Source organism: Podarcis muralis, chromosome 3 (genome assembly GCF_964188315.1).
Source record: "Podarcis muralis chromosome 3, rPodMur119.hap1.1, whole genome shotgun sequence".
Taxonomy (NCBI): Eukaryota; Metazoa; Chordata; class Lepidosauria; order Squamata; family Lacertidae; genus Podarcis; species Podarcis muralis.
Window position 1 is genome coordinate 63,352,515 of NC_135657.1, and position 24,365 is coordinate 63,376,879.

At 39.1% G+C, this 24,365-nt stretch overlaps 1 protein-coding gene across 6 annotated transcripts in view; it reads right to left on the reverse strand.

Moving 5' to 3' along the window:
• Window positions 1-427: 427 nt before the first annotated feature.
• The window catches only part of AKAP7 (A-kinase anchoring protein 7), a 77,951-nt gene continuing 54,013 nt past the window's right edge, over window positions 428-24,365 (reverse strand). The window contains exons 1-2 of one of the 6 annotated variants that reach the window (XM_028723430.2): window positions 15,759-16,096; window positions 1,996-2,781 (exon numbers count right to left, since the gene is read on the reverse strand). In XM_028723430.2, the coding sequence (XP_028579263.2) occupies window positions 2,576-2,781; window positions 15,759-15,807 (255 nt within the window). In that variant the 5' untranslated portion in view covers window positions 15,808-16,096 and the 3' untranslated portion in view covers window positions 1,996-2,575. Of the gene's footprint in view, window positions 1,868-1,995; window positions 2,782-6,490; window positions 6,738-15,758; window positions 16,097-24,365 lie in introns of those variants that run through there. The other 5 variants (XM_028723422.2, XM_077925993.1, XM_028723421.2 and 2 more) reach the window with 5 other exon arrangements.

Here is a 24,365-nt window from a genome sequence, read left to right on the forward strand (position 1 = left end):
ATACGGACAATGACAATAAATTTATCTATCTATCTATCTATCTATCTATCTATCTATCTATCTATCTATCTTCCTTCCTTGACTGCTTGGTTATGGAAGTGAGTTAGAGGGTCACTGGTTGTGGGCAGATAGTATTATTTAGCATGTATGTATAGATCTTTTCCAGAAGTATAATAATCAGAACAGATTTTCTTTGTCAACTATGGTAATTAGAATTAAAGACCGGTGTAGGTTGCTGAATGTTGTTAAGAGCACAAACTTGCCAGTGTTCAGAGTTGATAAAAATAATATTCAGATGTATCTAATTAATAAAACTATGAAGCTTAACACAGGACTTTTTAACACCTTCTCAAACTCCAGACAACTGATTTGTACAGAAAAGCAATCATTTTGTTCTTTGGGGAAAAATTAAGCATACTTCATGAAGTGATTAGATAAAAGATCATTCTGTTTTGTTGCTTCACAATAAATATTGAGACTGTTTAAACAATCTTGTTTTGCATGTAAACAACAGCAGAAATTATATTTCAATATCTATACATATGATTTCAAATTCTGGCTTGTTAAAAAAGTAGACATTGCCAAAACAAATTGCCAGAACACATACATAAAAGGCAGTATAATATAAAATGATTTCCTTAGACAATTTAAAATCATTTTTAAAAATCTGTTGGTTTGGTTTAAAATGTGACTTTATGGCTATTGAAATGATCTATTGAAGAACAAGGAATAATGGGCTTAAACCCAAAGACGTATATGGAGATGTGGCATAATAAGATGCTAAGTACTTTTGAATCTTACTCATTTCTACAGAAGAACATATTTAACTGGTGATGGCAACATTAAAGTACTTAATTTTGGCTGGGTTGTATCCTTTTTTCTTTCTTTTAGACCTCTGACATACTGATTCCGGGTATCTGATAGATGCAAATTGCATAGTATTGTCTATGCAGAACCAACACACAAGACCAGCCTAAGTTAATAAATAAATAATAATAATAATAATAATAATAATAATAATAATAATAATAATAATGTTTTAGCTGTTTCTATTTTAGTTGTAATCTACCTTAAGTTCAATCAGAGGAAAAGAAGGGATATAATAATCAATCCATGTGGGACCTTCTTTTTTGCTCCTCTCTCGTTTCTTTCCTGCAAAAGTAATAATCCAGGTACTACTTCCCGCACTTCCAAATTTGTACTAAAATGCTGAAGCATGGCTAGTAAAAGAAGTTGCCACATATGCATATGTACTCACCCACTGACTTGCTGTGCCAGCAGTAGGTGGGTAAGGATGGGCCTAAACATGTCACAAACCATGACATTGCCCAAGCAATGCTGGGACATTGTGCTGGATTTCCATTCACTTGTAAATATGCCAGAACAAATTGTAAAAATTAGGATATCAATTATGTACACTGTTACTGAAGAAAAACAATGCTTAGAATAGATTCCCCCTCCTCTTGGGATCACATAAAACGTAGGATCACTTAAAATTTCTCTCTCACACTGAAATATATGTATTCTAGAAACACGTGTTGCTGCAGCATATACTCTTCATACAAACTGCTGCCCCACCTCTCAAACAAAACAACACAAATTTGGTAAACAAATACCATTCATTTAAAAAATGAAGTTGTAGGGTTTCACAAAACAGTAATTTATAGTTAAGAGACTGAGGGTGCAGGATTGGTGAAACTGTCCCAGATGCTGCCACTGACAAGTCCTTTTCCAAGCAGTTCCTTGTGCATTTTCATACGAATCTCTGGACTTGACAAAAGCGCCTTTATCTGATTCAGTTTGGACAACAGGGCCAACAGTTCTCTGTGCAAGGCTTCCTTTATTACATCTGCTTCATGGCTCTTCCCTAGAGAGGAGGAAAATGATACATTTTTGCATATGAGTAATTGTTGCCTAAAATGTTATGGAACGAATAAAAAGAGATGCCATCGATTGGAAAAAAAACACAAGATGCCCTTATGCATCTTTTAAATATATATAAAAGGTTATGTTTAGTCAAAAATATAATTTAAGGGTGCAAATGTTACTTAGAAATGAAGCATAGTGATACAATATTCATGAACAATTCCCATTCTATTGGGTAACAGTAGCTATGATTAATATTAGTAGTGACAATTCCATTCAACAAAATGTCTTCTTTTGTACTTCAAGTAAACAGTTGTCCAGTTCTGCAAAACAAAAATTAATGGCATTGTTTCCATTTTGGTTAGCCCGTCTTCCATTGGCCATTTGTTTTGTATCCACAGGGCACACAAAGAAAGCAGTGGAGATTCATTTTTATTTTTGCAGCTGAGAACACAACGAAGCTGGCACTTTAGTAGTAAGATCTCTCCATCCTTCTGGCCCTCTCTGTCTTGCCGTCTTTCCCTTCATTCAGCCTTGTTATCATGAAGCTCTGTAAATTAGCATCGCTCTGTTCAGATGAGGTGCCTGATAACAGACAATCACAAATCCCAACTCAAGTCAGCCAGGATAGCTCGGCAGAGCTGATCCAGGGAGCAGAGTCGTGGGTATTTGTAGCTGGATCATGCCTTCTTGGCCTCCTTCAAAGCACTCATTTTCTATTGTCATTCTCACTTTCCTTGCAATTGCCAATGGCTGCTTCCTCAGTTTTCACTGGGCTTTCAAAATCAGTCAGTCTGTTTTTGTTTTGGGTTTCTTCTAGGTACTGCTGCACCGCCTTGAGGACTGCATTCTCCACCAGCCTTTTGCTGAGGCTCAGCAATTCTGCATCATCTGGCTCTGCCCCTTTCTTTTCACCTACACACCACAACAGACAAAAATCAGTAAACCTGTGCAGGTGGGGGAAATGGCATGCAGTACACATCTATTGGGACTAGCTGCTCAACCTCACCTAGTTGTGATGTGCAAGCTCACCCAAAGCCACCTGAATGTCTCTGTTTACTTTCAACTCCAGGAAGTCCCTCTAAATGGAAGCATAAAGAGGCTGCTTTCTCTCCTTTGTTTTTCTGTGCCCTGACCTTTCATGAATCTTAGTTGTTTTGTTGGCCTGTTTTGCTCTTAGATTCCTCCCAGTTCCAAATGCTATCCAAATCCCAGTTTACTGCTTGACAATCACTTTGAAACAGCAGCACATAAAACTATAAATCTTGGTGTGGTGAATAATCTGGGAACAGTTGATGCTGCACTATTGCTGAAGGTAAGAGGGTGTGGCCCTGATAATAAAGAAACTATAATAAACACTTTTTAAAACCCACAACCAGCAAAATCTGTTAATGTTCTAGTGTGAATACATTTCTACAAATAATATATAAACTGAACTGGCAACTAAATATCCCAGAGCTCTTATCATATATTTATATTTCTTTCATATTAAATCCATAAATCAATGACATAATACATAAAACACCCTATTAGCTACTTTCCAATATTTATTTTCTCACCAAACTGTATCTTACACATTAAAAAATTGAGAAGTCTGTTGAGCACGGTGAATTCAAACTTGGCTATGAAACTCACAATACCGTCTGTGTATTTATGTTTTTCATTTTAAAAGGGAACATTTGTTTTGCTTTTTGATTGCTGTATTGCTAATGGGTTCAAAATCTCAGTTAAATGCATCTATTGTGGAAGACCACTGACTGCCTCTCTAAACCCTGGAGTGAGAGGCAGAGGAAACAGAGTGTAATATGGCAACTGCAAGGTATATAAAAGGATGCTACAAAAGACTAAAGGACAGAACAAACTTTGCTTCCATTGTGCATTTCTTATTATAACAATCTGAACTCAAAATGACTGCTTCCCTAGGTTTCAATTCTCTAGTGTTCCCTAAAACAACTTTCTTGTGTCACCTACACTTTGGTTTCTCCTGTCCTTACAAGGGGTTATAGTCAATGCTGTCCTTCCATTCATGAAAGGCTCTTGGATCCTGCAGAGGCTTCCATGAGCAGAACAGGAATAGAGCCAATTTTCACACATTCCCCCTTTTCTCCTTTGTGCAGCCTCACACGCTGCCTGCTATGCTGTTCTACAGGGTCCCTCTACCCTCTGGAGCAGAGCTGAGATATATGAGTTCCAAGAACTGTTAGAGAAAGGGGAATCAATGAAATAGCTCTCCTCTTTCCTATCATTACACCTGGAGCTGGATCAGAGACCCTTCTGTGAATACAAGGACATTGTTAAAATACACCCCAAGGAGTTCATGTACAGCCACTGGAGAGTGTGCTATATTCCTCTGATTAGACAGAGCAACTATCAATAGTAAAGTGATGCCGCAGCAAGAGAAATGGGTACTGGTAGAGCAAGATGAGGACAGTACAGCATGAGTTTGCCAGTTAATTTTGCCAGAGCTGGCACTTGCCCCACACAAATTGTTGAATGGCAGATTCCATGGTTAATACATGGAAAGGTTATCAACTGTAGACATAAGTTTTAATGTATGCACAAGGCTTTAAGGGTACTGGCTTTCTGGTACACCATTAGCTTTGGAGTGTTTGCCACAGTTCTTTAAAACTACAGCAATATAAGCCAAGTTAGTAGCAAGCAGGTCCCAACTTAATATGCATTCACTCAATTCCAACATTATGCTTCTGCTTGGTAAACATAATATGCATGTTTTTACCACAAAAATCAAAATGCTTATTATTAGGCAAAATAGAAAAATAATATTGTTTGAAAGGCAACAAGACGGATGCCTTTTAGCTGGACAGATTTAAAGAGATGCATATTATTATTATTATTTATTACTTAGCTTTTAGCATAATTTCTTGGGATTATTCAAAAACATGAATTGTTTTCTGGGTTGTTTTGTTTACGTATTCATTTAGCAGCCTTTTAATGTGTTAAGTATGCATACAGGTGCACACAGACAATTAGCACCAAATAATAATACATAAAAAGCCATGCAGCTGCTTCATACATTTATTCAAAGAATTCATATCAAATATCTAATGTATACACTCTCTTTATTACAAAAACAGTTTCTTAAAAGTGAAGCTCTTGGACAAAGCCAGAAAATTCTTCAAGAGACTTCGCTCATTTCCCCCCAGCAAGCTTTATAATGGCTGCAGGAACAGGATCATTTATTCATTATTATTAAATTTCTATACTGCCCCAACTACATAATATAATCACAAAAACCATACCGCCCTCAGTTTAAAACGCCATAGATTGATTAATCAGACAAAGGCCTTTATATAGAGGAACATTTTCCCCTGGTGCCTATTAAGAACTGACAATCCATCCTGCCCCATAGAAACAGTAGAATCTAAAACTTTGCTCAAGTTTGAAACTTTACTCCAGTTCAAAATAAGCATGGCAAGCTAGGGCGACCTTTGCAACAGCATCTTCTCCTAGTCATTGTGTGCTCTTTGTGTCTTTGTGTGCAAAAGCCACATAAAGCTATCTCATTATGATATAACAATATACACCCCAGGGCACATGATACCACAGAATTGTAAAGTTCAAAACAAGAAAGGACAAGACATATGTAGCCTGTAGTCTGTCAACATTTTGAAGAAGAGTCTTGCTGTTAAAACATTGCTATGACTCATCCTAGAGCAGTAAGCTCAGCTATGCTGTTTTGTGAAACATCAAAAAGTCAGCTTAATTTACTATCATTCTCCCCTCCCATTTTTTCCTTCATTAGGAGCATGTCTGCACCAGCAAATTTTCATCTTATTTTACTAGAATATATATTAAAGTGGCATATGCACTCTAGTCCTGCATCTTGTTGTTGCTAGGTTTCGTTGTAGTGAAGTTAGAAATTTAAAAAGGTACATTCGCAAGCAATTCTAAAATTCTATGATAGTTTTTTGTTTATTTGTTCATTTTAAATCTGATCAGACAGGAACAGAAGTAGTCTATGTCCATGATGGGTGTGCAGTAATTATATGAATTGCTCTACGCAATGAAACAGGTAAGAAAACAATGGGAAATTTAACAATTGTCACAGAAGGCATAGCATTAGTGAGCCCACAGTCCACTAGATACACATTCTACCAATGCAATCTATCGCTTTTTTAGAGGAAGCTGGCCATGTTGACAGGAACATCATACAAAGCCTTCCGTGTGCAGTAAGCGAGACATGCAGCCTCCTGTACTCAACTTTATGTGGTTGAAATAAAAAATAAAAAATAAAAAATTGTCCAGTAGCACCTTAAAGGTAAAGGGACCCCTGACCATTAGGTCCAGTCGTGACCGACTCTGGGGTTGCGGCGCTCATCTCACTTTATTGGCCGAGGGAGCCGGCGTACAGATTCCGGGTCATGTGGCCAGCATGACCAAGCCACTTCTGGCAAACCAGAGCAGCACAAGGAAACGCTGTTTACCTTCCCGCCAGAGCGGTACCTATTTATCTACTTGTACTTTGATGTGCTTTCAAACTGCTAGGTTGGCAGGAAGTAGCACCTTAGAGACCAACTAAGTTTGTTCTGGGTATAAGCCTTTGTGTGCATGCACACTTCTTCTCGAAAGCTTATACCCAGAACAAACTTAGTTGGTCTCTAAGGTGCTGCTGGACAATTTTTTTCATTTATTTTAACTGCGTCAGACCAACACGGCTACCTACCTGAACCAACTTTATGTAGTAGAGCATGTAATTTGTGTGTAAATTGACCCCAAGTTAAGAAAAACAACATGAGTTTTCTTGATATTTTACTGCATATCAGCATATTGCTCTATTCGCCATGTGTTAGCCAAAGGTTCAAAATGGGTTTCCTACAATCCAAACAAACACACACAGTACATGTGACCATCTGAAAAGAAAAGAAAAAAAGAGTACTATGATCTGATGAAGACTATCTCCCCATGAAAAGATTATGGCAGCTGGACTTAGGAGAAAGCATACCACAAAATTCATAAAACTCCAAATTTCCTGTTTGTTTGAGCCCTCTAATGCCTTTTCACCAAGTTGGCTTGAATCTACATCCTTTGCAGAGGAGTTCAGCACAATATGAGGAAGCAAATATAATAAAACTCCAAGCGAGGAATGAATTACAACAATGAACTGGAGAAATGAGCTTGGTGATCGTTCTTTCTTTGACTTGCAACTCTGCTGATATTTAAGCAGAGCAAATAGCCACACTGACAGCAGAGTCTCCCTATTTAAATTTGTAAATGCAACAAGAGTAATTGGTAATGTAGTACCAAGAACATGCGTTTAGAGCCCGGCCGATCCAGAATTCTCTGCATTATCAGATGAAAATAGCAGCCTGAACCTAAAATGAGTATGGCAAGCATCTTTTGTTAGTGATTGGTCAGAATGAGATTTCCCCCCCCACCCCAAGGTGCTAACTAATAATACAAAGAGCATATTGGAGAGACTATGGCATTAAAATGCAGAGGATCCACATGATCAGTCACTCTGCAGGAGGTGGGATGACAATGTGCCATGCTCTTGGCTGTGCTGGAATTGGCTGTTTTCTGGAAATGGGATGGAGTGGGGCAGTGTGACAGTGCAGGTAGGGGAAGCCCTGGGTTGAGGCAGTGATGAGCTCAGATGCACTGGGTAGGAGGACAGCGCAGAAGCAGTGCCCCACTTCATGTGCCACAACTGTGTGCGTGTGTGTATTCTTTTTAATTTGTGAAGGAACTAAAAAAACTTTCTCCCAATAAACATCAACCATTTGCCAGCTCCAGGCATGGAGGAAGGAGTCATATGAATAACAGTGCAGTTGATGAAGCAAAAGTGAAACTTCTCGCTGCATTAGAAGGGAAGCAACATCCATTAAAACATCATTTTTACTTCCTGGCCAGAATTTTACTTGATTTCAACATCAGTGTTTAGTCTTGATAACCAGGAACAAAAGAGAGAGGGCTCCTTCCTGTATAGCAATTTGGTAAAGGGAATTTCAATGGACACAAGCTTTTCCTAGGGCAGAGGTTGCTGCACTACAACTGCCATCATCCCTGGCCACTGGCCATGCTGGCTGGGGCTGATGGGAATTTGAGTCTTGCAACATCTGAAGGGCGACAGGTCAACCATTTCTACCCTAGAGGGATGAGGAAACCTGCACCTGTTGACACTCCAGCTTTTAAACATCCAGTAACAGTACAGGAACTCTATATTCCTTTTGTGTTCAGTCATATGCAGTGCAGTCCTATAAATCCCACAGAGAACAACATGGGTTATCACAAAGAAAGTGTGCTTTAGACTGTTGCCACCTCAGCTTCTCTCTCTAGGCCTAGTTGCCCTGAGACTGCAGAACTGAAAGGAAGCGCAGTCTGGCTCCATCCATCAGCCAGCGGATCAAGGGCTGATGTGTGCATTTTTAAAGGAAGAAAGGCCCACATGTCCAGACCAGGTGATACTGTTGAAGTTATATAACTGTGAGAACTGGTGTTTGAATTTGCTTGCTTTTATCTTTCCTCCCCATTCCTTTTCCCTTTTGTATCATATCTATTTGATGGTAAGTCTGGAGGCAGGCGCAATCTTTATCTTGCCATCTCTGCACAGCATTTAGAAAGTTTTAAGTGCATTATAAGTGAATAGTAATAATAAGATTACTCTAGCTATGTCCTCGTTCTTACACTTGCCTTGATCACCTAGTGAAGAAACAGTCCTAGGGTGGGATATTAAACAGACAAAATTTGCAAACCTATTATGTCTCAAACAGCCTTGGAAATAGATGTTCCCACAAAGAGGATTCTTGCCCAGAAAATACGTATGCAAAGAGCTTATTTTCCTTTTCTATCTAATTGCAGTGGAATGGCCTTTTGTATACAGTGATAAGGGGAAATAATGAATGAAAACCTTGAGCGTTACAATAACTGGGGGGGGGGGGGGGACTTCCATAGCAGTTTAAAAAACCAGCAACACATCACTCTCATATAATGGCCTTGAAATGCTTATAAATCATAAACAGGTTAAATGTTTTAAATAGACAGTAGAAAAGCAACATAGTAGGATTTAAAGAATTCTATGTACCATAACGGTTGGAATAATCCCTTTTTCTCTCTGCACTTTTCTTTCTCTTCTATTTTCTCAAGCTATATTAGCAAACAAAATGGCACTGCCACACTCCACCTACTGCCCACCTTCAACAGTTTGTCACCTTTGGCCATAAAGAACTCCAGTTTCTAGCATTAAAGGAAACAGTACTGCAAAACACATGCCAAGAGTCAGTATAAGAAAAGCTACATGACTGGACCAGACCAAAGGTCCATCTAAGTGGACACTTGTAGCATGATGGAGATAGTAATGTACTGTTGTTTCTCTCCCCCATGGCCATATACCCCAAACTGTGACTGAACGTAGAGCAGCCCTTTGCCAGCATGGTGCCCTCCAGACGTTTTGGACTACAATTACCATTAGCTCCAGATAGCTACATGGAGGCACCAGGTTGGTGAAGACTTATACAGAAGACCCATTGTTGACTATCATGTCTCACAACCATGACAGGCCTATTGTCCCTGAATTTGCTAATCCTTTTTTAAAGGCATCTATTGTCTTGGTCATCACAATACTGAACATACTAATAATTCTAATGCTTTCTAAGGAATGGGAATAGTGTTGCTTGATTATTCTTCCTACACAATTCATAGTTGTGTTCATGTATAACTCTCTCACAGTTACAAAGCCCCAACAGCTTCTTGTCTACTTGTATGTTTATCTTACATTTTCATACCACACTTCCTTGATGAGGCTCAAGGTTGGTGTATAAAAACAATATAAAAGCATATAAAAACAATACAATGAAATACAACTCATATATAATAAAAACAACTGCACAACTCTAAGACACACCAGGAAAGGCTGCATTACCATTTCTCACTTCCATAAAAATCCAACTGTGGGATGTCAACTAACAATTCTTCACCCTAACCTTTCTTCAAAAGCCTGCTGGAAGAGATGTATCTTAACCTGTTTCCTAAAATAATATAATTAAGAGTGCATGTGGACCTCAGTGGGGATGGAATTCTACAGGCACTGGGCCACCACGGAAAAGGTCCATCTCATTAGATATACATAAGGGTATTATATTTGCCATAGTCTGTTTATTGCTTCCTCCCCTGCCTCCTTGTTGTGGTATATTAAGCAGATGTTTTCAGTGGAGATTTCATCTGTATATATTGTCAAGGTAAGATATATATATATATATTTACCCCAACATGCATCACTTTCTGGATATTGAATATATTGATAGAATATATTGACTATAGTCTACATTTCTATAGCCTTGTCAACCAGTTCAAAGAAATTCTTTTCACTTTCTGTATGTCGACTTGGGTTCTTACCATGCTGTATAACTGGTTGACATATTCTAACTTTGCTACCTGAGTGTTCACCTGTGACTCCAGGTTGGTTATGAATAAGTTCAAAAGCACCAGTTTTACTACAGATTCTTTTCAAGATCACACTGTATTCCATTGCCTTCTTTCACCTGTAGATAATTTAATAGCAATGAAAAGGTTTTGTTTATGAATAGAAGATAAAAAGAATTGTTTTTGTGTGTGCATACTGCTGACAAGCACTCTTACTACAAGTCTATACTTACATATAGCTAACCACAAAAAATTATTTCCACACTGAGACAATTTACTTGTTATGGTAAATTACTAGCAATAAAGCCTTTGATATACATTCCCATCCACCACTTTTCACAAGGGCACTTAAATGGAATACAGAAACTTGGCAAACGAAAGAAAAGCCATTTCCCTGATGACACTTTGTTGGTTAGGAATACAACAAAACACTGCAGTCTTGCAAATACATTTTCAGCAAATTGCTGCCTACCTCTTCATTCATTCATTTACTCCATACTTCTCCCATGGCTTTCTCAGCTCCCCAGCATATGCCCTCTCAATCAGGAAAAGGCAGCACTGAGTTATGGTACCACCAGACCCTTCTCTCTTTCCTGCTATTAAGAGAGAAATGGAGAACTGGGGCACTTCACTTCTGCAGATAAAAGAAGGCAAGGAGAAAGCTGGGCATGCATGCAATGGCTATGGTGCTTCATTGTGACACTCCTGGGTTATAATGCCTGCTCTTTCTGCACACTTCCTGTGACCGGTGTCCGGAGGAGCTCGGATTAACAGGTGACATCACACATAGTCAAACCAGAATACAACAGTGGATAGACCTTTATATTTCCCCACAATGCAATAGAAGCTGAATCGTTATTCAACAATCTTCACAAACCAGTATATATGCTGAGACTGAACCAGAACAAAATCTGATGTCAGGTTCAGAATAATGGGTGCACATGCACTAAGGAAATGGCCTCATGAGCGCATGTATTTCTGCTTACTTCATGGAATATTCTCCCTTCTCTTCCCCCATTTTGGAAATTTCCCCCACCCCCCAGAGCCAATGTGGAGGACAGTCCCATTGTACTAACAGGACTCACTGTTCTGGCTCCTGCTAGCTTAAGTTTATTAAGTCATGCTCGGTCTTTAAATATTTAACATTGCAGAATCTACCTGTCATTTCCCTTGTGCTCCTCCTCTATTTCTTTCCCTCACCCCCTTTCCATCCCAATGTCCTCTACTAATTCTAGACTTTTCTTAGTATATGTAGCCAAGCTTAGGATGACATATCACAATGATACTAGTCTCCTTATCAGATATGCAAATCAGCATCATAATTTGGCCATTTAAATTCCCCCCTTCCCATGTGAACTAGTTGATTGGTTAAAGTGTGCCAAGCTGTGCTATGCTATTTCTTCCAGTACACTTTGCCCCTTGATTACTCCAGAACAGTGGCAAATTGCATGGCTGGAACACTGTGATGGAGTACATATTCAGATCCGTCAGGGATATAAATTTGCAGAAGTCTCTGTACCTTCCTCCTTACAGACACTTGCATACACTTTAGCTTTCACTCTCATGTATTTATAGCACCAGCCCCAGATAATGGGGCACTGGACCTGTCAAAGTTCTGTTGTGATAGGTTTGCTAGGCACTGTGAGAACAAAATTGCTTGTCTTTATGCTGATCTTGATGCCAGTGTCTGGGGAGGTGTTCTTATTAAGTTATGAAGGATCAGTTCCAGTTATGAAGGTCTGAGGATGTGGGCAAGGTGCTTGTGGCTCTCCATCCCACAACTTGACACCTGCTCATCTTTGCTTCTTGTGTAAATTGGGAGTGGGGGTGGGGCAGACTGGGCAGATCCAGGGAGAGTGCGACCATGTTGCTCCTGCTGGATCTATCAATGCCTTTTGTTACCATTGATCATGATATCTCCGTGGACTATAATGTGAGCTGGAGGTTGGAGACACAGTTCTGTAAGTGGTTCTGCTCCTACTGGTCTCAGAAAAGAGCACTGGGAGAAATATGTGTCCACACCCTGGCAGTTGCAAGGTGCTGCAAGACACTGTTTTATTTCCAATGCTAATTACGTAACATCCACATGAAGCTGTTGGAGCATCATCAGGAGATCTGAGGCACAGTGTCAACAGTATGCTGATGACACCCACCTCTATTTCTCCATTAAACATGACTCAGGAGAGGCCGTGCACAAGCTGAACCAGTGCCTGGACTTATTGGTGATGGCCAATAAATTGAAGCTAAGTGGACCTGCAGAAAGTACACACACTCCCACTGTAATTGCCTTACCATTCAAGAGTATTTTCATTATTCCCAACATAGGTCAAGTGAAACTCACACTTGTTGCACATGGCAAGCGTGTAACTGGATCTGCATGAGTGGTCTTGCTAGCCAACATGGTGCCCGCCAAAAGTTGTTGAACTACAACTCTCATCATTTCTGGCTATTGGTTGTGCTTGCTGGGGCTGATGGTATGTTAATTCCATAACGTCCAGAAGGCACTGTGTTCGCTAACCTTGTAGCAGACCATTATCTGATGTGGCTGTGCAGAGTTGGCTTAGGGGTGAGGTCATACCTTATTGTAAATTGCCTCGTGATGGGCAACTGCTTTATTATATAAAATTGTCCACAGAATTGTATCCAATTGTCCAGACATATTTATTATATTATATTAATGCACCATTTCCCAAATGCTTTATAACTGGGCTAATTAATATTTGCTGCCACATGCCAAAATCCCCCCCCCCCCAAAAGACCTGTCTGTCTTCTTTTCTCCTCAGCCTTTCGTCAACCTGTCTAACTGTTAATTCCAAGGCTCAGTTGTCAATTTTGCCATTTTGGCCTGGAATAAGGCACAGCTTTTTATAGTTCATTTGGTTCTGTGACCTCTTGGTCTTTGCTTTCAAGAGGCTGCTGCAAAAAGCAAGCAAAAATAGCCTGTGGTTCTTACCCAAGCCACCCTGACGACCCCACTGGTTTTTCTACCTGCCAGTTCCATAAGCCAGAACCTTTCCTGGCTTTCATTTCTGATTAATTTATGTCTACTCTGGTGATTGTATATTGACCACCCTTGTTGAGGTGCTAAACCTGTGTCGGGCTTGTACTACTTAGGCTGCAGGTGATGGTTTTAATGGTTTAATGTTCTTCCATTGAAAAAGTCCCTGTATACAGAAAACAATGTGCCAATGAGTAAACTTAGAGTTGATTTCTACCTGACATGCTAGATTTTTATAGGCAAGGTTTTATATGGCAGAAAGCATCCAATCATGTTGAACCTCCACCTGCAGTCTGAGGTGCTACTTTTACAAGTGTGCTACCTTAGTGAGTTGGACAACTCTCTTCTTTGTTCTGTGTCTGAGCTTACTTCGCCTTCTTCCTGTATACATAGTATGGCCCATTCAGGGGTGGGGAACCTTTATCCCTCCATATGTTGCTGGACTACAACTCCCTCTAAATCTAATAAATACAGCTAACAATCTAAACTGTGTGATAAAGTTTAATTTTGCAAATACTGCATTCAACAGTATTCATATACTACATAGTTTTAATGACTGGTGGGGGTGGCAGAGAACAGCTACAAGGCGAGTTTGAATGTGTCTCTGGCTCCTTTTGAAATATACTGGATATAAAAGCTGGAAGTTATATTTCTCATCACAAAACAAAGAGCATAATGTTACTCCCTGGCTCTGCCTATTATATAAAATATAGAAATGATGTAACCAAATATCCCTTTTAATCCACATCTTTCTGAAGTGAAAGTATTGTATTTACGGTAAGTAATCATGTACCACACAGCCTTCGGAACAGTTACCCTTTTCCTAGGGAGCTAATAAGGTAATAAGCATCAACAACAAAGCCTCTGCCCACTGCATCATGATATCCTAACAGCTTGTTAGGTCAGCTTGGTATCACTGAGGAGAATATTTTCTTCATTGGCCAAATTATTCCCACTGGATAATTTTCTTGTGCAATATGCTATTTGCCTAGAACATTATATGTCACCCATTCTTGTCTTCATATTACTCTTTTGTGTTGTCAAGGTTTGGGTTCAGACTTAGTCATGCTTAGGGAGGACCCACTGAAATCAACAGAACTTATGTCAGTCATGACTAACTTGAGTCCCATTTATTTCAGTGGGTGTAACTCTAAACATGACTATGTCTACATCTAACCCAATGTTTTGTACGTTCAACCCATTCTCAACTTTCTCCATCCAACCTAACTTCAATCCAGCTGTTATCCTACACCCAAACATTGAACGTCTGGACAACCTGTTTGCATTCTCCAACTCCTTCCCCCGCCCCCAACTCCAGCCAAAATGCTCGCAATCTGGTTTCTTATGGGTATGCTGTTATACAGAAGCTTGTGAAATAATTTGAAATATATTGTACAATCTTTTATTCCACATTAACATTGTCTTTTTTGCATTAAAAAATGTTAATCTATAATCAGGAGAAATATATTTAAGTGACTACCTTATGGGACTACCACATCTAATATTATGGGTCAGCTAACAGAGGTTTATTTCCGTGTAAGTGTTATAGCACTGGAGCCTTAGGCTGCAATCCTAACCCCACTTACCTAATAATAAGTCCCACTGAACTCACTAGGACTTACTTCTGAGTAGACATACTTAGGTTTGAGGCCATAGCCATTAATTTTATTTATTAACGGACACCTTCCAAGTTTGCTTGGACCAAATATATGAAGCTAATTAAAACAATTTGGAAACAGTGTGACAGACATGGTGTGGCTTGATTTTCTGAGAGGAAAACTGGAAATATTTTGGTTAGTAAAAAGTCAACTATAAATTTGTCACTATGTAGTCAAGGTTGGTACAAATATTGCACTGAAGCACATAATAAATAAATAAATCTGAGAACTGAAGTCAAATCACTTACATTTTGTTAGCACAATTTTATTCTCTGGTGCACCTAACTCACTGCAATGTGAACTAAAATAGAAGCAGATCTGGTAATTATTCCAAAAATAATATTTTACTTGTATGGATGCCATGCATTTATAATAAACAAAAGTGCTATTGAATCATTTTCTCATCCTCAAAGTATAACAATATTCTGGCTTTTCAAACCTCCATGTCTGTTACATTTGGCTAATAATCAACACCCTTAAAAGAGATTAGTCTTTAGTGGGCAAATACTGCCCTATCCCATAGTATATACCTGGTAAGTTAAACACATATACACCCTGATGCACTGTTAAGATATCAGCTTTACTATTCACTAACAAAACAACCTCCAAAGAGTAATCAGAATACAATTCCTCTCAGTTACAAACAAATCTAATAAACTGAGCATATATAGCTATATATTCAGACATTTATCTTTTACCTACCTGCACTCAAACTCTTGAAGCAAAGTATTTAATTTAAAGGGGGAGCCTCACCCCAAATAAATAAAGCTGTCTTTCCCCAGCTTTAAACAGCACTCTGGAATACTGCAGCCAGTATTTAGGAAGACTCTGGCACTAGACAAAGCAGTCAGACTTACTGATTTTCTCCTCATCTCTCCCAAAAGGATAGCAGCAGAGTTGACCCATGGCATCTACAGCTTTTTTTTCGTCCTTGCCCTTGCAGTGTGTACACCCCAAACTGCAAAGTGGAGAGCAATCTGGAGTCTAAAGGAAAACTGTTCATTCTACTCCAAGGAAGAGAGAAAAGCACACACAGAGGCGAGGAAAAGGGAAAGCAAGCGAGCTGTGTGCTGTGATGAACGAACAAGGCTCCACCTCCTTGTCCTTGTGTAAAATGCTTTAGCACAGATAGTTGAAGAGAGGGGGAAACTCACTTTTTAATCTGGACTGATTAACAGAGACATGATTCTCCAAACACACACCTCATACATTTTACAAGGCTTCCTTGCACAGGGATTTTAAAGAAATAAGACATTGTGCTTTGCCACTATCAAGAAAATATATATTACAATAGCTAGTTGTTGTTGTTGTTGTTGCTGTTTTTTAAAAAATCAGTTTTTATTCATCTTAGAGTTCACAAAGTTCTAGAGCTAGTGTTGCCTTAACATCTTTTTTATTTTTCTGGGTGTCCTCTGCTTTTAAAAGCTGCATGACTGGCAGAACTGTAACAGGTGCAGCTTCTTCTATCACTAAATCAGCAAAAAGTCACATCTATTAAATTCTTGTCTGTTAAATGACATTCGAAGAAATAGGAACGCTACCAGAAAAAGGCGGTAAATCTACTTGGCTTTTCTATTCTAGTTACCTATTCTACTTGGGAATTATAACTCTCTTTCACTTCCCCTTGCCCTGACATATTTAAGCTCTCAGAGAATGTAAAGTCCCATTAGACTCCAACTAACACTAAATTTAAATGATGCCTCATTGTAATTCTGTAATTAATGACAAAAAAATTAATTTAAAGTAAGAAAATGCTTATTAGAGGATGTCCTCCAACATGTCCTGCAAATGCTCCATAAGCAGAAAGGTAAAGGACCCCTGGATGCTTAAGTGCAGTCAACGGTGACTATGGGGTTGTGGCGCTCATCTCATTTTTCATGCCAAGTGAGTAGGCATTTGTCCACAGACAGCTTTCCAGATTATGTGGCTGGCTGATCAAAACTGCTTCTGGCTCAATGGGACACTGTGATGAGTGCCAGAGTGCTGTTTACCTTCCCGTCACAACGCTACCTATTTATCTACTTGCACTGGTATGCTTTCGAACTGCTAGGTTGGCAGAAGCTGGGACAGAGCAATGGGAGCTCACCCCATTGTGTGGATTCGAACTGCCGACCTTCTGATCGGCAAACCCAAGAGGCTCAATGGTTTAGACCAGGGGTAAGCAACCTAAGGCCTGTGGGCCGGATATGGCCCAATCACATTCTAAATCCGGCCCATGGAAAGTCCGGGAATCAGCGTATTTTTACATGAGTAGAATGTGTGCTTTTATTTAAAATGCATCTCTGGGTTATTTGTGGGACATAGGAATTTGTTCATTTCCCCCCAAAAAATATAGTCTGGCCCCCCACATGGTCTGAGGGACGGTGGACCAGCCCACAGCTGGAAAAGGTTGTTGACCCCTAGTTTAGACTATACCGCCACCCACTCCCCTAGCAGAAACAGTGACAGGAACTGGACTGATAGAGCAAAGAGTTGAGAGGATGTCCATGAGATAGATCACTTTACTGCCTTAGAGAACCGTGAAGTTGTTTTTTCTCTAATTTGTTTTCGTTTGTGTACATACCAGGGGGCATGGACATGCAGGCATGTCCATGCAAAGGCGTTCACACTTTGGCGGGAGACAAAGAAAACTGCAAACTAGGAGATTCCACAACCTCACCATCTTGTTCCTTTGTTTCACCACTCTTATATCTTTACCTAACACTTCAGTGCCCATAAAAACACGTAAGACCTGGCAGAGATCACATGACTTGGCAAAGATCACATGACAACACAGATTTATGAATCAGGGTGGCCTAAACACATGGCTCTCTTTGATCTTCAATTTTGGATAAAACCTCATTGATCTTAGGATGACAACAATCTTTGTTGTTGTTTTTACAATATCATTAACAATTAGCAAGTTGCTTCAGTATCACCAACATACAAAAGCAGAGGGGTTTTATTTTAAAAAAATATTTAATTGCACCCATGTGTTATAACAATCTGAAAAGAACACAGTGTCCTAACAATGTTGAGGGCTGTCCCATTATCATTTTGCTGCCAAAGCAGGGACAGGAGAAGTCAGATGGTGCCTCCGTGGAAATACTGGCATTTTCTTTTTAAAAATAGAATGCTAGGAAGACAGCAACCTCCTAAACCATTCTGATATGACAGAATGGATTGTAAAACTGTATCAGGCATGGTAACAAATTCATCTACATTTTGTAATAAAGCATGTCTTATCTAAGCAGAAATTGTCAGCCTGTCTAATCACGAGTTTGGGGAAAACACATGACCCATATTCTAAAGTACAAATGAATTAAACATGACTGCTTAACACACATCTACAGGGCATAAGTAAAAACCAGCCATTAAAGCATGGGAGAATATTTCTGACAGTAACGAGTTTCAGTCATCCTTTTCGGGGTATCCAAGAACTGCACGTGCACCAATTAATATACAAAGCAAGCCGGAAAGGGGGGGAGAAGTGCATTAAAAGCCAGTGCCAATGTCAATGAACACTTCTGATCTCTGTGAATCTGTGTCAAAAGCAATCCAGCCCATTTCAAAGGGAGAGTTAAGAATGTGCTTAAAGTTTTCACACAGAATTTAATTAAACTTCAAGATGCATAACTTCAACTGGATTGTCCCCATGAGAGTTAATGAAGTGGAGCAGGCAAACATATGAGCTGAGCTTGCCCAGTGTGAATCCTATCTCTGTCATGAACTTACTAAATGGCTGTCTGGCAAGCTACTATTTCTCAGACTCAGTGTCCCTCCCACTCCCAATATGCAACACAGAGATAATTATGCTGACCTACCTTACAGGGTTGTTGAAAGGATTACTAAGAACATATATATGAAACAGTAAAAGCAAACTAAAGTGCTGTTCCACAGTTAAATAATGGTTCATGCTAGCCACGTTACTTCTGAGATTGTTATTAATGCAATTAATGCCAGTTGTTAGTGGTGTCATTTTGATCTTCTGGTCTAAGAAGTAGTTCTTTAAGGATGTGAATAAATGACCCACCCTAGGGAGAAATATAGACTTCAACTCTTGATATTGTGAGTCGGCTCATTAAAATATTTTCCAGAACCTACAAACTGATGCCATCTTTTTAAATTTAAGTAACAAATTAACACGTAGTAAAACTACCCACTGAATCCATTCAATTAAAATTCAAAGGGTTAAGCATATTTTTCTTTTGTTATTAAAAGACGATCAGGTGGTATATTGGCCTTTAGATTTTTAGGCACCGGAATGGAATTTTTCATGCTAGTCGGGATTTATTTCTAAAAGCCTTTCTAGGCTTCATTCCTATAATCAACGGGCCTTATTCCATAACTCCTTAAATCTTTACATGCCTTCTATTTAGAGTTCGGTATTGAATCTACCATCTCATATCTCATTTCAGTTACTAAATAGAAAAAAATAGTGCATTTCCCCAAACAGTCATTGGTTTTGGCTGTTCACTATGATACATTTCATAATATAGCGATGCAAGAGGATACTTGCAAAATTCAATCCTTACACACATACAGTGGTGCCTCAGGTTACAAACTTAATTTGTTCCGGAGGTCCGTTCTTAACCCGAAACCATTCTTAACCTGAGGTGCACTTTCACTAATGGGGCCTCCTGCTCCTGCTGCTGCGCCGTCGGCGTGCAATTTCCATTCTCATCCTGGGGCAAAGTTCTCAACCTGAGGAACTACTTCCAGGTTAGCGGAGTTTGTAACCTGAAGTGTTTGTAACCCGAGGTACCACTGTTTTTTAAAGAACCAAAAAGCATAAGAATTGCAGAACCATTTCTCTCCCAAGAATGTACTCCTACAATGAACAAAACCCTATTTCACAATATTTCTCAGGAGAATACAATTCTCAAACTATTTCAGCTACATGTAACAGGTTTTGGAGTTCAGCCACATTTTGATGTGTAAATACAGACCCCAAAGCACCAGACCTAACAGCTTTATGGCACTTCATAGCTCTCAGTTTTTATTTTCAAACAAAAAATGTGCAGGCTGAGATTCCCTGACTAATATGCCTATCTTTATCAGATGCATGCCTGCTTATCACATATAAAAAACACAAAACCTGAAAAACATATTTAAAATTGGGCCTGAATGCTTGCAGAAACCAACACTGAAATACTGAGAGCAATTTCTCATAGGCAGAATGGTGTGCCCAAGCTGTTAAAAGAAAATCTTTTATAAGTACATTAGTTAAATCAAACCAGCTTCAAAGACAGCTTTATCTTAGTGCTTGGAAACCAGACAGTTCCACAGTCACACACTATTTTGAATCTATTTCAGGTTTTAACCTATATATCTCAGCATATTTTAACAGCTTGGCACAGTTACAGTTTCTTTGTTCTGAGAAGTAAGCTTTTAATACCTCCATCATTCAGTGCTTCTCATTCTCAATTTAAAATAAAACCATAGGGAAAAGGGAACATCTCAGGAGGAAATTGCACTGGAAATTATTCCCGTGTCTTCATAGTGATTTATTACACTGTATAGCTTGTACTTGTCTCCATTATGTATTAGTCAGTATGTCAATAACAAATTAATACAAGATTTCAAAATGGTTTAATTATTATTAAGTATCCCATCTGAAACTCTGTAATAATAAATTAGCCAGGCACACATAATGTTTAAGTCAACAAACAGTAACTATTGATCTGAAAGGTTATATAGATTGTAGGCATTTCTAAATAAAAAGTTGTTAGAAAGTCATAGCAAGCAGTCAATTACATTTGTTTATTTCAATTTCGAGCCTGTTCTTCATGAAATTAATGATATCAAGGTAAGTTGCAGTACAAAATATGACCAAAAATCATATATACAGTATTCCAAATGAAGTCACAACATAGAGTTGTGTAACAGCATTCTGAAAGAATGCAAGACATACAAATTATACAATTAACTCAACCTGCAATATTTTGATTAATAGTTATACTGAGTCAGAACATGGGATCATCTAGGTCAGTCCCATCTAAGCTGATTGGCAATGGCTGTCCAGGGTTTCATACTGAGGTTTTCCCCCAGCCCTACTTGGAGATGCCGGGGATGGAACCTGGAACCTTTTGAATGCAAAGCAGATGCTCTAACCACTCAGCTAGAGCCTTTCCAGAAAGAGATGCTATTATGAAGCGCTTAGTATTGTGTCTTCTCAAATCCATACTGTGATATCACAGTTCACATAATAAATAGAATATAAAGAACCTTTGCCCTCAAGCTTAACAGCAGCTGGTAAAGCTGCACAACTGCTAGAATTATTTACAGAGGGGAAATATTCAGTTTCTCAGAAGGAAGGCTAAATCCTTCCTAAATCCTCTGGGGGGGGAATAATTTTTTCCCCCTTTATGTCCCCCCCCCCCAAATCTAGGTGCGTCCTATGGGCCGGTGCGTCCTATAGGGTGAAAAATACGGTATATTACATATAACACACATATCAGATAGGTAAGTTTTTATTCATGGCTGAACTTATTCTGATTCTGTTATATTGTTTTTGTTTCCAAATGTTATTGTATTTTATGGCTAGTTTTAGTTGTTGTAAGCTGCCCGGAATTGTGTGTAGACATCAAAAGTGTGAGATGTAAGTTTTCATAGAAATGGTGTGTGTGTGTTCCCTTCTACATGGGAATATTAATTACCTGCAAAATCCAGAAACAATAACACTAATGCTACTCTATCATAATTACTAACAGAAAAGCTCAGTATGCTCTCATAGTGAGTAGGAGAAATGGAGGTTGTTGCTTAACCTGCAATCTTTATGATTTTTTATCACATTAAAACAGTGGTTCATAGAACTAGAGCAGACAATAATTTTCTTTTTTTAAAAAGTCTCAATTGTCTTAATGTCAAAATTCTAATATTCTAATATTTGAAGCTTTGGTAACATTTGCAAAGAAATTCCAGTATTTGACATTAATTGACATTTGGTAGCTGATGGCATTTAATAGCTGATGTGCAAGTTATTAAATATTTGACAGTCGATACATAGGGCTCCATAGTAGGCACCTGCATTTTGCATTTAGTAATTTTTGTTAAAACAATGTGTTAGATCCAGATATCTCCTTCATGAATGGAAAGGTCTCCTCTGTTCATGGGCTGGACTCTGATCCAGTTGAGGCTCCTGTCCTGCTACCTGCAAGTTACTGTGGACAGTAACTTAGGGACTGAGGGGCTGAGGGTGAGGGGGCTGCTAGTTTATGGCAATTCCCCCCTGCAGTGTCCCAGGGGCCCTCACAATGTCCCAAGCAAATTTTCACGAGACATACGGGGTCGCAGAGGTACTATAGCATCCTATTAGCAGGGGTCTACCCGATACAAGATAGAACACAGGTGACGCTGTGGGTTAAACCACAGAGCCTAGGACTTGCCAATCAGAAGGTCGGCGGTTCAAATCCCCACGATGGGGTGAGCTCCCGTTGCTCGGTCCCTGCTTCTGCCCACCTAGCAGTTCGAAAGCACATCAAAGTGCAAGTAGATAAATAGGTACCGCTCTGATGGGAAGGTAAACGGCATTTCTGTGCACTGCTTAGTCATGCTGGCCACATGACTTGGAAGCTGTACACTAGATCCCTCGGCCAATAAAGCGAGATGAGCGCCGCAACCCCAGAGTCGGCAACGACTGGACCTAATGATCAGGGGTCCCTTTACCTTTACCTTACCCGATACAAGTCTGGATCCAACCTATTTTTAAGAAATATATTATTAAAAAGATGATAAAACCAAGGAAACAAACTGGAATTTTCTTCCCATTTTCTAAAACACACAGTATCTTAACAAGAGAAGCTAGACATTCCTCATATTGAATAATGAGGATGATGAATTATTTTATTTTTAGAAATATTTTCTGGAATCTTGCATGTTGCTTCTCAACTGAAACAAAGACAAGTTTACAGAGCCAATGGAAAAATCTCTAACCTGTGGGTATAGGGTGGTATATGAATTCAATAAATAAAAATAGTAATAATAATAATTGGGACAGTGTGTAGTGGAATTTCAAATCTTGTGCTCAGTTGGAGATGCTCAATTATAATGTTTTTTTACAACCTCACCCCTCCAAAAAATTCTCATCCTCAATACTTTATATATACTAAGCTTTAAAGACAAAGGAACTTTTCCTGCTGTTCTATATTGTTGCCTAGATATATATATACTGTGGCATTAAACCTAAAACGTTTTAATAGCAATGCTCACATTATTTCTGAAGTACTGACCTGTTCAACAGTGTATCTTATTTTAGAATACCTCAGAGGCCTGCAATGGCCATCAGAGCAGAATCTCTGCGCAATCATGCAGCATTCTCTGTAATCTCTGGAGACTTTGGATAGCCATCAGATGTTGAAGAAAGAAAAGGGCCATTCTGGCATTTTAACAGAAAAGAAAATGGCTTTTTCCTATACTTATTCTTATTTATCTTATATTGCCATTATCCAGGCAAGACAGTGACGGTTTGGGGGTTATTAAGAAAGCTGATTTGAGAGGAAAGTGTGTGATTCGCTTGGATGGTGTTGCATTCCCCTTGAAAAAGCACATGCTGGTTATTACCTGGGCCTTCTCATATGATCCTTTCTGGCACTCAGGTACCGTATTTTTCCATGTATAAGACTAGGTTCCCCCCCCCCCCTAAAAAATAATGTCCAAAATTTGGGGGTGTCATACATGGGGGCCATCTTTCCCCATTTTCTTAAATTGGAGTCCCCCAAAATAGGGGTCGTCTTATACATGGGGGCATCTTATAGACGGAAAAATGCTGTAATTAATGTAGGCCCTGATTTGAACCTGAACACCAGCAGAAGCATAGCTGTAAAGTGTAAGGTCTTCTTTGTCATGATGCCCAGCAGCTGAACTTGGCCTTAGGATACTTATTCAGTCTCCTCACAGTTGGCGTTCAGATGTCAGGTAAAAACTATATTGTTCTGGTGTGGGTTTGGTATCACTGATGTCTGAAACAATTCTTGCTATACTATGCAATTGCAACTACTGCACCTTTCATTTTGCCTTTTGATTTTCTAAAATCTCTGTAAGCTGCCTTGGAAGCCATTTGGCTACAAAAAGCAAGGCTGAAATAATTTAATTAATAAATAAATATGGAAGGCACTGGAAATGTGGACTATAAAACACTTTGATGATTTATTTATTTTTTACAATCAACCGGAACATACATTCTATGAAATAAATGAAATAAAAATAAGTGAGAGCTAAACACTGGAATAGGTGGCTCAGGTCATATGAACAGTCTGCCCATGTACTGTTCTGAGGGGTTCTGACTCTCCAAAGCAGATGTGGGGGAAGCACAGGGGGGAGTGGGAAGAGCACCATTGTGGTAGCAGGAGTCTTCCAGCAACACACTGGGTGACTTGAATTTGGCCTTTTGTATACTTAAGCCTGCCTATTTTCATTATGCTAACAATTTCTTCATTGAGTCCAGTTCATAGCATGGCATTGCTGAAAAGGTGTGATGCAGCCTA